At 29.9% G+C, this 18935-nt stretch overlaps 1 protein-coding gene across 1 annotated transcript; it reads right to left on the minus strand.

Annotated features, from left to right (window-relative positions):
- Positions 1 to 15286: 15286 nt before the first annotated feature.
- On the minus strand, positions 15287 to 17447 carry LOC120153891. Its single transcript, XM_039165755.1, has 2 exons — positions 16795 to 17447; positions 15287 to 15657 (listed from the first exon to the last, which is right to left on the minus strand). The coding sequence occupies exons 1-2, from the start codon at positions 17187 to 17189 to the stop codon at positions 15423 to 15425; spliced, it is 630 nt and encodes a 209-aa protein (XP_039021686.1). The 5' UTR covers positions 17190 to 17447; the 3' UTR covers positions 15287 to 15422.
- Between the last annotated feature and the right edge of the window lie 1488 nt (positions 17448 to 18935).

Below are 18935 nucleotides of genomic sequence, written 5' to 3' on the forward strand. Positions count from 1 at the left end.
GATAAGTATAAAGAAAATGCCCATGTTATGTGTCTTGAGAGCTAGGGGTATAGTTGGCATGCCAAGAGTAGAGGGTCTACGCGGTCCTTCGGGACAATATTCTACGCGGTCCTTCGGGATATATATATATTCTTTGGAACATGTGTGAAGTTTGGTGAGACACATATATGATCCCTAGCATATGTATATGATTCTTAAGGAATTCTATGTGGTCCTTATGGACATCATTTATGGCACTACGGTGCAATTCTACGCGGCACTTCGGTGCATTTATACGAGTTGTGGTGACAGCATAGTGCACAACCTCACAATACTCAGATACCTTAGGTTCTCAATATGATATCATGGGCCAATAAACTCATTAATACAAATTCATGAATGTTAAAGTAATATGCTTACAGGTATGGATATTGGTGATATGAGAACAATGTATGTGATATGTATGATTTGTGATATGATGTGTGCATGATATGATATATCTGTGATAGGGGTAATGGTATCTGTTACATAATATGCATGAATATATGTTGATGTATATGTAAATGAGTTGTATAATTTGATAGCATAAAACAGTCATGCATGATTAATGGGTATGAATTCCATTAGATGTGTTTTCTTTATGCCTCACTAAGTCTTCGACTTAGCGTGTGATTGTTTCACACGTATGTTTCGAGAAGAGTAAAGAGTAATGCGGAGCAAGACAGGTCAGTTTTCCTTACCAAATGTCAGATCAGAAAATATAGGTACTGTATATAGAGTGTAGTTGGCATGTAGGCTAAAGATATAAATTGTGTGAACTCTGATATATATTTTGTAAATGTTTTGAATAAGTTAAATGTTATCAAAGTTTTTAAATTACTCACTATTTTATACGAATAAATATTTGAAATGTCAATGTGACACTTCGGACTCGTATCCGGGTCGGATACGGGTTGGGGGTGTTACATTTAATGGTATCAGAGCTATGGTTTAGCCGATTCTCGGAATAAACCGAAGTCCAAAGTGTCATAAAAGGTACATGCCAACATAGATTGAAAAATTTCTGATCTGGATGTGATGAGTACGTATAGAAGAACTCAAGGATAAGTACATCAGTGACAAGTGTATAAGATGTATAAAGTCAGAGCTTATGAGTTTGAAACGAAGTGATAGTATTGCGCATAAACAAGAGTATGTTTATGATAAGGGTTTGCAGTTAAGATGGAAAGTTAGCATTGGCTAACTAGAGTATGTGATAAAAATGTACTGGAATTATAAGATTATAAGATATTGTCAGGATATGATAACCAGATCTGCAATGGATCTGGATATAGTTGCATATTTGGATCATAGTAATGTGGTATAGTAAAGGAAAAGGAAGTAAGAATTTGTATATTTAAGTAAAGCTGAGGATTGATAAGAAGAGTTTGAGAATATGTATATCGATGATCAGATTATAGGACACAGGAAGTCAGAATGTTGAGTTTGAGTAAAAGAAATTTCAGGATGTATGAGAATAGAGGTGAAATTGATAAGTTGAGTAAGCGAATGTTGAGATAATTTAGATTGGAAATGATGTATATGATTGGTATAATAGGGCTTGTGCCCTAGATTGAACAAAAGTTATTATCTAGCTGTCAGAGTAAAGGTGCTAGAGTTATAAGATTGGAGGAAAGATAAAGTGGAGTTAATTGATTATGATGTGAATTTGAATATAGTTGTATGTTCTGAGCAGATAGCTATGATGTAGACACTGAGATAAGTATTCGCATGGAACCTTCAGAAAGGAAAATACAAGTATAAGAAATGATAAAGAATGAAGTTATGTATAAGAAATGGGTTATTAGAGTAATGAGGATGCAATGAAGATTGGTACATAAAGATGAGTATAAGTGACAAGTATATGAATATGAAAGGAAATATGATTTGTATAAGGAAGAAGGAATAAAGAAATGAAAGGGATTGATTTAAAGGATCAGATACGATAAAATAAAGTACAGAGACAATTTGATATTGAAATAAGACAAGTGTGCAAGGTGATGTGAAAATATTGTTTGACTCCTTAAAGTATATGTTTAATCACATTGAAGAAGATTTAAAGTTGTGTTTTGGTCAAATGATTACGAAATACAAGTTTGGTATGGTTATAAGGTAATTAGAGAGTTATGAAGAAATAGATGGATTTATGATATAGATGAATGTATAAACGAAAAAGATAGTTGGAAAACTAAAGGATTGAAAAGTAAGTTTCTGATGATGACAAGAAAGAATAAGTCAGGGAAGCAACATAAGAACATTAGAAGATATGTTCTTATTAAGATGTGCAGTGAAAATTCGAGGGCGAATTTTCTTAAAAGGAGGGGAGATTTGTAACATCCGCAATACCGGGTTAGTGACTAATTGAAAGTTTCAGAATTTGATGACTAAAGTAGAAGAATGAAATAATTCAATGATTATTGAATATATATGAAGGTTATTTAGTAATTATTAAAGGAAATTAAGGGTATTATGGTCTTTTTCTTTAAAAGATATTCTTCCCCCTTTTATAAGAGTGAAAAACGTGGGAAGAGAGCTATCTGGAAGCTTTCTTCTTCTTGCTTTCTCTTCTTCACGTGGGGCTTAGCTACAATAGGTAAGTTAATTTCAGTTAATTCTTGAGTTTTAAGCTTAGTTTTGATTCTTTGGGTATTAAATAAGCTTAAGGAAAGCTTATATGGGATTTAAACAATAAGATAAAGGAATTAAGAAGGAATTTGTAATATGAGTTTTAAGATGAAATTTTGATATGGTATGGTTGTTGAAGTTTTATGGATGAATTTGACTTGTCATCAATCTAATTAAGAAGTATGAAGTGTTAGAATTGGAATTAGAACACATTGAAAAATTGGTATGATGTTTGAATCTCATATGGAAGATAGGATTTTGAGGTTTAAGATGAAATAAATGAATATAGATTGGTTTAAGTATGTGTACTAGAGTTAAGAATGAAAAGGGGGATGATATATGAAGTATTTGAGAGGAAATGAAGTAATTTTCGTGATGAAAAATGATTTCTGGGTTATGGGGAATCGGTACCCATTCAAAGGGGTATCGATACCCTCTCAAACGACAGAATTCCAGAATGTCATGAGGGTATCGATACCCCCAGTAAGGAATCGATACCCCCTAAAGGAAAAATGGGAATATTTGGTTTAATAAGTTCGTTTAAGTTGCTAGTATCCAGCTACAAGGTGTAGGTATCTAATGATTGCCTCAAAATGTACATTTATGTAGATTCTGCGCGTAAAGCAATTCCGGAACATTTGGCAAGTAAGATCGATCAAGGGAAAGATAAGAGATTGAAATTGACTAGTGAGGCCAAGGTGAGTGCATACTAGTGACATGTAGTGTTTAATGGAAATAAGACTTGCGATGAGTCTATTTTCTAGAGTAATATGCATGAAGTCATAGACATGATTATGTGTTGGTTATAACTATATGTGATTATATGTATTACATTGATTGTATGTATGCATGACTAAAGATAATGATATGATTTGTATATGCTATATGATTTATGTAAGACTTTATTATGTAATAATGGAAGAACATGGAATAAGTTATATGATAGAGTCATAAGAAATGAAATGAACATGAGAGAATAAGATAATCAAGTATAAGTCATATTATATGGTATAAGTGATTATACGAGAAATGTTAGGAGACTCTAAGAGAATAGTATGAATTCGAGGGCATAAATAAGGATACATAAGTAATATAGGGAAGATTGATAAATTAAAGGAAACTATGGTTTATATGTATTATAGTGAAGAGCTACAAAGTTTTATTAAAGAGTATTGGGGAAGTCATGAGAAATTGAACTAAATAAATAGATGGTTTATGTGAGTGGAAAAGGAAAATGATATAAAATAAAGGGAAATTATTTATAAGATAACATGAGACTAATTGAACATGTAATATAAACTTTATAAAGGAGTACTTGGGTAAAATCATTATATGATACAATTATAGAGTATTACTATACAAATTATATTAAAATATGATATATGAGAATATGAGTAAGTTTATAGGATATTGACAGGACATATAAGAATATTTAAATGTATGCTGATATGAAAAAGGGAATACAAAGAAATAGAGCATAAGGTAGATAATATGATATCCGTTATTATATATCTATATGATATATGTCATCAGGTAATATGAAAGGACTCTGAAAATTGATATAAGCTAGGAGAAAGTGTTCTATGTGTTATATGAAGCATATGATCATATGTGAACAAGATATGATATGTATGTTATATGAATATCTGAGAAATGATCTAGCTATATGATATGATATGTGTGATTATGCACTTTGTGATATATGTTATGATATGGATCTATGTAACTACGTGAGAAATATAAGCTATGTGACATGTAAATGTGACTCATATGAAAATGTTCTATGAGTAATTGAACTATGTGTTATGTGAAATGATAAGTATAAAAGAAAATGCCCATGTTATGTGTCTTGAGAGCTAGGGGTATAGTTGGCATGCCAAGAGTAGAGGGTCTACGCGGTCCTTCGGGATAATATTCTACGCGGTCCTTCGGGATATATATATATTCTTTGGAACATGTGAAGTTTGGTGAGACACATATATGATCCCTAGCATATGTATGATTCTTAAGGAATTCTATGTGGTCCTTATGGACATCATTATATGGCACTACGGTGCAATTCTACGCGGCACTTCGGTGCATTTATACGAGCTGTGGTGACAGCATAGTGCACAACCTCACAATACTCAGATACCTTAGGTTCTCAATATGATATCATGGGCCAATAAACTCATTAATACAAATTCATGAATGTTAAAGTAATATGCTTACAGGTATGGATATGGTGATATGAGAACAATGTATGTGATATATGTATATGATTTGTGATATGATGTGTGCATGATATATATCTGTGATAGGGGTAATGGTATCTGTTACATAATATGCATGAATATATGTTGATGTATATGTAAATGAGTTGTATAATTTGATAGCATAAAACAGTCATGCATGATTAATGGGTATGAATTCCATTAGATGTGTTTTCTTTATGCCTCACTAAGTCTTCGACTTAGCGTGTGATTGTTTCACACGTATGTTTCGAGAAGAGTAAAGAGTAATGCGGAGCAAGACGGTCAGTTTCCTTCAAATGTCAGATCAGAAAATAGGTACTGTATATAGAGTGTAGTGGCATGTAGGCTAAAGATATAAAATTGTGTGAACTCTGATATATATTTTGTAAACGTTTTGAATAAGTTAAATGTTATCAAAGTTTTTAAATTACTCACTATTTTATACGAATAAATGTTTGAAAAGTCAATGTGACACTTCGGACTCGTATCCGGGTCGGATACGGGTTGGGGGTGTTACAGATATAGTTGGCATGCCAAGAGTCGAGGGTCTACGCGGTCCTTCGGGACATATATGTATTCCTTGGAACATGTGTGATGTCTTTTGAGACACATACTTGATCCTTTGTATATGTATATGATTCTTAAGGAATTTTCTATGTGGCCCTTAGGGACATTTTATATGGCACTTCGGTGCAATTCTACGTGGCACTTCGGTGTAATTCTACATGGTACTTCGGTGCATTTATATGAGTTGTGGTGACAGCATTAGTGCACAACCTCAATAGACTCACATATCTATAGTTCTCAAAAGTGTACATGGGCTAAACAAAGAGATAACAATGAAGATGATACTTGTGAAGTATATGTTTTTGTGATATGAACTGTATTATATAATTGTTATAATGATGTGTGTATTGTTTGAATGAGTCATATGTTGATGAAAAGTATGATTAAAGTATATAAATGATAATAATGTGGATAATAGAATAAGATTAATGATGGAAATAATGTGTGATGTGTATATGTGTACATTATATTATATATGATGATTGTGTGACATCATGAAGTAACATGTTCATACATGTTTAAGCATTTAGAGTTTCCTTTATAAATTTAATGTCTCACTAAGTCATAGACTTAGCGTGTGATTGTTTTACACGTAGGTTAAAGAAGCGAGAAGAGAAGCGAAGAAGAGCAAGACAGGTCAGCATCTTCCTTACAAAATTTCATATCAGAAAATAGATGATTTAAATGTGTTTGGTTAATTCGAATATAGTTGGCATGTACTAATTGATTGAGTTGAATATGCTCTTATCGATTTTGTTTATTTTGGTCAATTTATGTAAATAAACCGCTTTTATTTTAATGAAAGTTTTAAATTTTCTTTGAATTTTGTCAAGAGTCAAAGTTTGAAAAGTCAATGTGACACCTCAGACTCGTATTCGGGTCGGGTACGGGTTGGGGGTGCTACACTTTATGTACCAAAAATCAATTTATAGTATAGTTTAATCACCTAAAAATGTATTAAACTATACATTAAATATAGAGGCGTTTACTTCTCAGTTTTATTTAAATTAATTGAATTGAATCTAATTGAATTAGTTTAGTTAAATGATTGATTATTAAAATTAATTCCATTGGTGTTTGCTCAACCTTGGATGGTTAAGGGGAATCTACGAGGGCTTGAATCTAGCATGGGATTTGGGAATTCAAGAGTTGATTGTGGAATCGGACATCAAGCAGGAGATTTCGGTGATTAATCCGGACCAGAGTTCGGGTTATAGCTACCCAACGATGACGCGCATTCGTGAGTTAATTGAACGACCTTGGAATACTGTCATGGCCTTCATCCCTCGAGGTTGTAACATGCTTGCGGACGGTTTGACTAAAACTACTTGGTCATTGCCGTTTGGTTTTCATTCCTTCGACATCCCCCCTGATGCAGTAAAGGAACTTTTCCAGGCTGATCGTGAGACATTATCACCCAGAAACATGTAGTATGCTAGCAGGGCTACTATCTTTTGTATTAAAAAAAAGATTCAATTATTTTTTGGTCACCCTAGAACCATTAAATTATCAAAATTTAATTAAATTTTAACTCAAATAAAGAAAAAAATATATGTTAAACTCAAATTAATTTAACTATAAAAATTATAAGGTGATCGAATTAATTAAATTTTTGTTTGATTTGATTAATAATTTTAAAAAAATCAATTCAATCGATGATTAGAGAAAAATAAATTAATTTAGCTGGATTGGTGGCTAAATCGACCGTTTGAACCCCTAATTTAAAAGGTAAAAATATTAATAATTTGGTGGTTTTATTAATTTTTTAACGATATTGAAAGAAATTTTTATTCTTTTTTCAATATATTTAGATTAAATTGTAAAAAAGAGAGGAAATGAGTAGGGTCTAAAACATACTACTTGTCTAGTCATTAGTGTGAGCGGAGTGGTAAAGTCAATTACATAATAGAATAAAATGGTGGAACGGTCCACGATTTCCCCACTCTTCTCAAGCTGTTGACGGAGGCCATGAATTCGTAGCCATCAACTTGAGGAGCTTAAAGGGTATGGTTTCTTTTGTATGCTATTAATTAAATCACTAAATATTCTCCCACACTCTTTCAATATTCTTCAGATGTGGGTAAGCTTTTTTTGTTGAAAAATCAGTGACAGAAGTAGGATGGAATGTTATAGGGTGAAATTATCAAATTTTGAATTTGACAAAGAATTTAAATCAAATAAGACGAGCCATAAACTTATAACTATGGACACTACAAACTACATTATTCACTGTTCAAGGTAAACTTGTAATACCATTTGTTGTTTACATGAAAAATATCTATTTATTCTTAGCCGATGAATACTTTTCCACCACGACAGCTTCCAAAGCAGCCTTCTTCTCCCCTGCATCTTAGAACTGCACTCTCCTACCATTAGGGCTGTAAAATCAGGTAATCGGGCAGGTTTCAGTCGGATCTTGGCAGGTCAGGTAAAATCGGGTACATGTCAATTCAGGTTGATTTGACACCAGATCCAGATCGGGTTCAGGTCAGGTCAAATCAGTTCAAGTTATTTTCAGGTTGATTTGACACCAGATCCAGATCGGGTTCAGGTCGGTAATTTTCAGTTCGGATCGATGTCAGTTCAGGTAAAAACCATTCAGGTCCGCAGCAGATAAAGACCAGGTTAATTCAGGTTCGGGTGACTTCAGTCGGATCTCGTTCAGATCGGTCACATCATGACAGATAAATTTGGTCGGATGTTTATCGGATACAGATTGAGTTCAGGTCGGGTCATTTTTATTTTTTAGATTAATTATTTTGTCATATTTCGTAATTGTTGAATTGGAAGTTGTAATTGTATATGATTTCGAGTAAAATAAGAGAAAAATAAAAATTCATGGATCAATTTGTAAAAAAAATAATTTAATGACAAATTTGAAGAATGTAAAATTACAAATAAATCTTAAAATATAAATTAAACAAACACAAGGTAAGGGACTAAATCAAAATAAATTTAAAATGTGAGGTTAAATTAATAAAAAAATGACTAAATTAAACACATTTAAAAAATTTGGGCCAGTTAAAAAAATATAATAATAACACTAATATAGAATATGCAAATATAATTTAATGACTAAATGAATACATATAAAAGTTAGAGACTTAAAATTGAAATAAATTAAAAACATAAAAGGGTTAAATCGAAATAAATGAAATACTAACTTGCATTCATTCAAAAAATTGAAAAAATAATATATATATATAAATTATATATAAACTATATTTATTATAAACTATATAATTATTATAAACTATATATATAAATTATATTTATGTGCACTATATATATAAACTATGTATATAAAATTATAAACTATATTATATTTATAAACTATATTATTATTATAAGCTAATATATAAATTATGTTTTATATATAAACTATGTATATAAAATTATAAACTATATTATATTTATAAACTATATTATTATTATAGCTATATATAAATTATGTTTATGTGAACTATATATAAACTATATATGTATAAACTATAAAAAGTATATAGTTTATAAACTATATTTATATTATATAGTATATATCTATATATATATAATAAATATATAGTATAAACTATAAACTATATAATTTATATGTTATAATTTATATTAATATAGTATATATGTATGTATAACTAATATATAGAATATATATATATATATATTAAAAAAAACACTATGCATAAACTATATAAAATAATAAATTATATAGTTTATAAAAATCTTAAACCCTATACCCTGAAATATAAACCCTAAATCCTAAACATTATAAACTATATATATATAGATACATTTGATAATTCATATATATTTATATAAACAATAGATATATAAATTATATATGTAACATTAACCTATAGTCTATAAAACAATAGTTAATATATGTAACTTATAGTATGTGTACATGCAATGTAACTATATGTAACTATAGTATATTAAACTATATATGTAACTTATAGTATATGTATACATGTAATGTAAACTATATATGTAACTTATAGTACATGTATGTATAAACTATGTATAGTATATATATATCACATAAAGTAAATTACTTATATAGTTTATAGAAACAATATGCATAAACTATATAAATTAATAAAGTATATATTATATAACCCTAAACCTAATACCCTAAACTCTAAATCCTAAACTTTAAATCTTAAACCTTAACCCTTACCTATGTAATTTACATATGAACTATAGTTTACATATTAACTATATATATAGTTTATTAGTGAACTACAAACACTATATTTAAAAAATTGCATTCGTTTAAAAAATTGAAAACAAAATTATAATATATATATATAATATAAGTTTATATATAAACTATATATATAAACTATGTATATAAACTATATATGCATAAACTATAAAAAGTAAATTGTTTATAAAATATAATTTATATTAATATTAATATATATATAAACTATATATGTATAAAATATATAAAATATATAGTTTATAAATTATAATTTATATTAATATAATATATGTATGTATAACTAATATAAGTAATCTATAGAATATATATATAATATTATATATATATATATATATATATTTATAGAAACACTATGCATAAATTATATTAAGTAATAAAGTATATAGTTTATAAAAACCCTAAACCCTAATTAAACATCAAACCTTAAATCTTAAACCCTAAACCCTAAACCCTAAACCCTAAACATTGTACATAAATAATAGTTAATATGTGTAACCTATAGTATATGTATACATGTAAACTATATGTAACTTATAGTGTGTATGTATAACTATGTATAGCATATATACTATATATAAACTATATATATAACTATAATATATTTATATAACAATCTATTTATAAGTTATATAAACTATATATGTAACCTATAGTTTATAAGCAATAGTTTATATTAGTGTACTATATAGTTTATACTTTATAACCTATTGTATATAATTTATAAACTATAGTTTATATTAATGTTAATTATCTTAACTATAATTTATATTATATAGTATATTTTTTATAAACTATACAAAATAATTTATAACATATTTTATATTAATATTAATTTTAGACTATATTTTATATTAATATTAATTACAAATTATAAACTCTATTATATTAATATAAGTTAATATTAATTATAATATATAATTATTTTAATATTAATTATAATATATAATTATTTTAATATTAATTATAAATATCATTTTCTCTCTCCTCTTCCCGCCAAACCCTCCCTCCTTTATTTTCGGTCTCTATTCTTCCCCACTCATCATCCAAAATTATGTTTCCCTCGTTTTGCCTCTTCTTCCCCACTCAGCATCCAAAAGTTGCCGAACACGGGTCAGTAAGGGATCTGAGTTGCAGGCTCAGTTGAACTCGGTTCTGGAGGAGTTGAAGACAACGATTACCCTTTTCTGTTCTCTTGCCACTCGCTGAGTCCGCCCGGTTATTTTAACCCCCTCTCGCCCTATTCTCACACTCTCTCTCCAATTTTCTCTGCTTCCAAACAACATTTGTTCTCTTTCGTTACTAATAATCTCTTTATTGTTCCCTGTTTTGGCTATTTCTAAAGGAGAGGTGGAGATCCGTTTATCTTTTTAACTTTCTGGGTAAGGTTAGATTCTTCATGTAAATCTTCTCTCTTTAATTCTTTTGGTGGTGAAGTTTCTTCCCTTGATTTTGATTTGTTTGATTATTAGTGATAGATATTTGGATCTGGTACCCATTTTTTGTTCCAAAGTAGTTTTTTTTAATTGTCAGAGAAACCAAGGACATTGGTTCAAACTATTTCACTAGTTTAGAATAATGATTTATGTTCTTGACGTTGCAACCAACTGGATGTTTCTGATACACTTAAGGCTCTCTGCAACTGGGTTAATTTGGATTTTTTAATTGTAAATATGACATGCAAATTTCGTGTGCCAGAACCTATAAGGCAGGTAATCCAAGTTTGTTGCTTTCTGGTAAAATTATGAATCTGTTCGGGCAAATTAGCATGAAACCAATTCTGTGAAATGCTTAATCTTTTAGCTTGTTTGATTTATTGTATATTGTTTGTCGTAGTCTTAAATGAATATGTGGAAGTACACTGGTATTTGCAATTCTTATATGATATAGTTTAGTCACTGGGATCAATTATTTAGAAATAAGAAACTTGAACCTTTATTATTATTATTGTTCTTTTAGCTTTGTTGCTTTGGCAATATGTTTGTGGAGCTACGTATTGTTAGTTTTTTATGTGCATCAATTATTTTTCAGATTATTACATTTGATAGCTATGGTGTTTCGGGGCATTGCAACCATGGTGATGTGCATCGTGGGGCAGTGTAAGCTAAAATCATTTCATATTCTTCAACTCAATTGCACAGAAGTAACATTTTAATTGTTCATAGTATAAAGCATTAGAAGAAAATAAAATGTGTTATTGCCTACATATAACTATTTAATGAGAACTCACCTTTTCCATAATTTTTTCATTATTATTTGAAAAGAGAATATTTAATTTTTCTTTTAAATTTTTAGGGTGTTTAATGGTCCATGAAACTATTGGAATTGGAGATTATGTCTTATTTATTCCCTTCAAAGGTAACTTAATATTTTATATTTATTATGTTTATTTAATAAAAATTTCAAATAGTTCATTAATAATTTTTTTTGTAGGGTGCCTTGCAAGAAGCAATATTTGGTGCTTGATTTTGCATTATTCTATTTTATATTGTTTGCTTCTGTTTGATATTGTTTGTTTCTACTTGATATTTGTAAGGGTTTGGTAAAGTCGGAAATGTTTGGCACTGTTGGTCATCGAATTCCCTTTGGCTTTATCACTGATTGTATGTTTTCTTAATGCATGATGCTTGTTGAATTGATGCAATAATGCTTGATGAATTGGTACATTGATGCTTGCCGGTTGCTGCTGCCTATTACTCATTGATGCCTTGTAAATTATTGTTGTTGGTGTGACTCAAATCAATTTTTGAACATTATAAATTCTTATCTAAATAGTTATTCATGTGGAATTATGATGGTGACATTTTGACTTTTAAAGCTAGAAAGTTGCATATAATTAAACATGTTGGCAACATTTTGGTATAAAGGCTCGATGATGATATTTCTGATAATATAGTCATGCTTTTAGCCTTGTAAAACTTTAGCTATAAGATTTGAGAGCATTTATTTCAACATAAATTTATTTTGTTTAGTTGATTTTATTGTAATTTTAGTGTTTTCGAGTATAATAAAATTAATTTCATTTATAAATTTTTTGTTTTAGTATTTGTAATGTTATTCAAATTTCAAATATTTAATAAGTTCATTATTTTAATTAATATATTTTTTATTTTAAAATTTCAAGTTAAGTTATACTTAAATTATTAATTAATTTTCACATTAAAAGTAAATTAGATTTATGAATATTTTAACTTAATTAATATAATTTAATAAAATCAAGTTCAATAAGATAATATTTAAATTTAATTTAGTGATTGTAAATATTGTTGTGTGATGCTCATAATTTAATTAATATTCAGCTATTATCAATTTAATTATTAATCATGTTTAATATTAACATTCAGTTATTATCAATTTAATTATTATTTTATTGCCAAAATTATTCTTATTATTAATGTAAACGATTAATATATGTTACATAATAAATACTTTTATTATTAATATTATTTTTTTCTTTATATAAATTAAAATATATAATTTATATAAATTAAACTATATTAATTTTCCTTTTGCATTATTAATAATGTTTTATCTAATTTACATTTAAATAATTTTATTAAATAATTTTATATAATAGGTCTATTTATTAATATAAGTATCATAATAAATATTTTATTATAACATTTAAAAAGTAATCATATTAATATTTTAATTACATCATAAGCTAAAAAACTGATAATTTATAAGGTTTTCATGGTAATATATAAGTCAGGTAAATATCAGATCAGATCATTAACAAGTCGAATCATTTACAAGTCAGGTTAAAAACAGGTCAGGTTAAAAACAGGTCAAGTTGAAAATAAGTCAGGTTGAAAACAGGTCGGGTAATACCAGTTATTTACCAGGTCAATCTCGGGTTCGGGTTCATATTAGTCGGATGCAGTTCGGGTTCGGGTATCATATTTTCGGTTCCATTCGGGTTCAGGTCGTTTTCAGGTCGAATGCAGGTTGGGTTCGGATCCACAATTTCCAGGTCCAAATCGGGTTCAGGTCAACACTAGTTCCGACTCGAGTCGGTTTCAGATCGCCACAGTACAGGTCAAAAACAATTTTGACTCAGATCGATTTCAGTCAGTTTTGCAGGTCGGATCAACTTTTTACACCCTACCTACCATGGCCTGTTAAAATAAAATGGTTGTCACTTTTTCCCATATATATAAGGTAAGGGGAAGGTAAGATAGTAGGTTATCCCCAACATCAAATTAAGAGCAGCTTCCGTAAGAGACCTCCCTTTTTTCCATATATATGGCCTGTTAATACACGTTAAATGTTTTAGATGGACATTTGAGAACAGTAAGGGCATTGAATCCAAGCTTTTGTTGTACAGCACCAACCCGGCATTATCCAATTGAAATCCAAATCCAACAACTTTTTAACACCATCTACCTGTGTTCCAACTGCCAAAAAAAAAAACATAATGATGAACACATGTTCAACTAGAAATAGCTTTTGTTTATTATTTATAACATTCTTTAAAAAAAGCAAATTGCAAAAAGCAAGTTTCATTTTTGACAACCTACGGTACATTTCATAAAAAAAATTACAATAATATTATTGTTTAGTATTTTACAATAATTTAATATTTTTATAATAAAATTGGAGTTCATGTTAGTTTTAGGTAGAGATGGGCACAAGACGGGATGAGCCAGTTTTTTTATCCATGATCTGAAAATATATAACTTATATCCGATCCTTCTTGAATCTGTCTTGATTTTCATATTAAAATTTCAATCCCAAGTTGATCTTAATATATTAATATTTAAAAAATAAAATAATATATTTTTTATAATATTTATTATATTTTAAAACTAAAAAACTAAAAATATTATATATATGGATTAGATCGGGTCAAAACCCATCGGTTTCCGACATTTTAAGCATTCTACTTTTACAATAAAATTACAAGAAATGGTTTAATATTTTTATATATTATATCAAATAAAAAATAAAATGTTTTTAAGTTAAATAACCGAAGTGAGGCAGTGTTGGGTCAATCACATTTTGTTGGAGGGAGTGCATTAGCGCTGACTTGCATTGCAAGTTTATGTTTTTTTTTTTTATGTTTTCCAGAATGCTCTGGTTAGAGTTTACTTATCCTAAACTGTAGTTTGGTGTTTATAAGTTGCACATACTAACCAGCTGTTCTCTTGGGATTGTGGATTTGCTTGTGTTTTGATAGCTGTGAGGACTGCTGTTATAGTATTGAGCTTTGCTGTACAACCAGGTATGCTGCCTGTCATTACAATGTAATGTATGAGAAGAATTATACAAAATTATGAAATTTTGAAAGTGAATTTGGATATAAAAACCCATTTCTGATTAATACTTTTTGGTGGCTGCAGCATGCAAAAGTATTATGTTAGAACACGTATTATTACAGCAGTTTGATCGCTCTAGTTTTTTTTTCCTTTGAGATGTTTATAGCCACTAGTATTTTTATCTTCAAACTTAATATCAAACCATGTCCCTTGTTGCCATCGAAAATTCTTAACATCTGCACCTACCTATTTTATACTAGCAACTTTTCATCTTTCTCCAAAGGGTAGGAGAAGCCACACAGTTGACCTAACAAAACAGATTTTGATTACATTTCTTCTCCTTTGAATTAAATCCAACAAAAACGCAACATAAATTATTCCGTAAGTTTTTGAAGCTCTAAATACTAATATAAACAGCATGCTGGTTTAAGGAACAATAGTAGCTCGGGTGAGACATGATTATCTAAACCGAAAACAACCCTTTTTTGCTATAGGTTCTCACGATGGTATGTTGAAGTGGAAGAGCCAAGAGATTACAAAGGCAAAGACCATACAAGCTAGTAGGAAATTCAGAAACCGATGGCCCTGCCAGAAGTTTCTCGATTCTGCACCACGAATTGCCATGGGAGCTGCTGCTGATGCGGAATCATTCGAATCGTTCCACTGCTCCATCATCTCCAACTCGTCCGGACCAGCGACATTCCGAGCAGTTGTTCCACAAATCTCACAAATTCTTGGAAAGTCATTGCAGCCATATAAAAATAACATAACAAACAAATAAGACATCGAAGCATATAAAGGAGAGTATTCATCTAGGGAATGTATATTTTCAGAAATATAGTAGACGAAACAATAGAACAAGAAATATACGAGGTAAATATATGGATCTGGTAAAGGTAACACTAACAATATTCCATTATACGTCTGTAATATTCAAAGTCGATGTCGTTTATCAGAATCATTTTTTTCTAGAGTAACTTTAGAACTCTTAGGATTCAGAATATCCAATGTTTCACAATGATCATTCCGACCACATCAGTAAATACGCCTGCAACAACAACGATATAAAAGAAAACAAGATACAGTCTGTGTATTAGCTGCTTTTGCCTCAACTTAATTACGAAAACTGAAGACATAGAAAGGAAGCATGTCAACGTATGCCGTAGGTAAAGGTGCTGCAAGAGAATGATCAACACCTATGTGATGTTGGGGAAACACTGTTCAAAATCATGCAATTCTCTTATCAAATAAACTTCAAATAGTGCAGCATATTCGAACTGAAATCAAAGAAAGAAAGCAACAAGATGTGCCGATAAATCAACTGTTTCTAATGCGAAATCATTGTCGACAACTAGCAACTTACCAAAATCTTCATAGTGGATACGAAACTATAATGCAACAACATTTATCATGATTATATAATAAATCTCAAGGGCAAACCACCCGGCTAAAGTTTTCGTCTATTGGCACAATTTAACCTTCCACATAAAACAGACTAAAATTCAAAAAGAGAAACATCTTGGTGATTCCATCTTTTGCTTTTATATTTAAACATTATCGTCTGATTCCCCTTATTCAATACATGAAATGCCTTAAATCTTTCTCTTTATTCCAACAATGAGGAGATATAAATCTTGTTTAGATCCCCACTAATATATTTACAACAAAGATTCCCCAGATTTCACACAAAGATTCACTAATGCAGAGCAATTTCTCAATCTACAAACTATACAATCTTCAATGGAATATATTACACATTTTGTATAACCCTTGCATTTACACTAACATTCAGAAGAATAAACCATGCGAATAATGATATAAAACAAGTGGAAAAACAACCCAGAAAATCAAATAAAGCAAAAATCTTTACCTGTTTCCCTTAATTTTGAACCATGCCTCGGCACACTGTTTATGAGCAGCAGCCAAATCATCCTTACAAGAACATCCCAACTCTATAGGCAAATCACATTCTTGATTACTTGGGTCCAAGCTGAGATGGCAAATCCTGCAATCTCTCTCCACATTCTCCAAATGCAGCTTGGTTTCTGACTCCAGATACACTTCCAGTGAAGAAACCGAAGATCTCCTCTCCTTGATGATCTCGGTCGTCCCAGATTTTGCTTTGTTCGAACAAGACGAGGAACAACTTCTCCTGTCTTCTCCTTCTTCTTCGTTGTCTGTCTGGCTCACTTGCTCTTCTTCTCCTCCATCGTCAATGTCGATGACAACGACAGCCCCTTGCTGTTGTTTCGGTAAAGCTTCCATTTTTTTTCAAGACCCAGACTGTGAATCTTCCATGTAAATTCTTCTCAGCACACAAAGATCATCGAATGCCTCAGCTCATTTAGACATTGAAGTACATCATCAGTGGAAAAGAAGTGATTTTTGTTAGATATTGAACACCAAAGGTAACTATGTTTTTAACTTTTTACAAGTGTGCTAGTAAAGTCTTAGCAACTGACTTGTCTGATTTTTTTCTCTCTTGTTTGTCAGTTCAGAACAAGACACGGAAGACAGAGAGAGAGAAAGGAGGGAAAGAGAGAACATTAATGTATACAAATAAAATAGTGAAACATGCAAGACAAAATGTAGAAAATAAGGTGGACTTTGATTCGTTAGAATGTTAAAGAGAAAATTGAAATTTGTAAATGAATTGAAATATGTAGGAATTGAAATCTAATTTCATATTCTGTTTGGTTGGCAGAAAATGGAATTGGAATTTAATTTCATATTCGGTTTGGTTCGCAGATATGTCAGATAAATTTGATTTCAGTAATATAAATGACAGAATTGTCCTTCTTATTTTTTTGTTTTATTTTAGTATATTTTACAACTTACATGTAATATATTATAAAAAATTAAAAAATATTAAATTTTCATTTTATTGATTGATTATTCATTTTATTGATTGATTATTTATTTTAATAAATTATAAAAATCATGCTAATAAATATTATAAGTTAAAATCATCGCAATCAAAATATGTTAATAAGTTACAAAAGATAGAGCAATATTTCGATACATTCTAATCGGAGTATATTAATTAGTTACCAAAAACTATTTTTACTCAATATATGAATTAGAAACTCGACCCGACACGACTCAAAATAATAATAAAATGTTTTTATTCAATTAAAACATTGACTTAATTGAAAAAAATTATATATAGAGGGGTATTATTGTAATTATTCATAAATATATAAGGTAAAATTATATATTTTTTTCGGGTCGGTCCGGTTTTTTTCACCCTAAACCCGAACCCGACCCGACCTAACCCGAATATCACACTTAAAAAACCCGACCCTAACAAAATAAAGTTTCATCAACCCGACCCGACCCGGCCCGACCCGAAATAATAAAAAATTATTTTTATTTAATAAAAACAGTGACTTAATCCGACCCGACCCGAATTATATATATTTTCGGGTCAGTCCGGTTTTTTTCACCCTAAACCCGAATCCGACCCGAATATCACACTTAAAAAACCAAACCCGACCCGAACAAAATAAAGTTTCATCCGACCCGACCCGAAATAATAAAAAATTATTTTTATTTAATAAAAGCAGTGACTTAATCCGACCCGACCTGAATTATATATATTTTCTGGTCGGTCCGATTTTTTTCACCCTAAGTCCGAACCCGACCCGATCCTACCCGACCAAAATAAAGTTTCACCCGACCCGACCCGAAATAATAAAAATTATTTTTATTCAATATATGAATAAGTTACCAAAAGATTGATGAGGGTATTATGGTCAAATTTCAATTCCCTCCAACAAGGGAATTGAATTTCATCAGGGATTCCAATTCCCTTGAAAAACTTGAACCAAACATAGGAAAGTGGTAGAATTAAATCCAATTCCCACCAATTCCAAGGGATTCCATCAAACCAAACGTCACCTAATGGTTTTTTTTGCTATTAATAAAAAGGTAAACTACACGGGTGACTACTAAATTATAATCAAAAATCATTTTGATCACCTATATTTCAATTTGATCAAACATACCAAT

The sequence above is a fragment of the Hibiscus syriacus genome, unplaced genomic scaffold, assembly GCF_006381635.1.
Source record: "Hibiscus syriacus cultivar Baekdansim isolate YM2019G1 unplaced genomic scaffold, ASM638163v2 tig00111105_pilon, whole genome shotgun sequence".
Taxonomy (NCBI): Eukaryota; Viridiplantae; Streptophyta; class Magnoliopsida; order Malvales; family Malvaceae; genus Hibiscus; species Hibiscus syriacus.

Excerpts from the sequence above, each read along its gene's own strand:
- LOC120153891 (XM_039165755.1), bottom strand. The coding sequence starts at position 17,189 with ATGGAAGCTTTACCGAAACAACAGCAAGGGGCTGTCGTTGTCATCGAC. Across the intron at positions 15,658-16,794 it reads TTCAAAATTAAGGGAAACAG|AATTTGTGAGATTTGTGGAA; the intron begins GTAAAGATTTTT and ends TGACTTTCCAAG.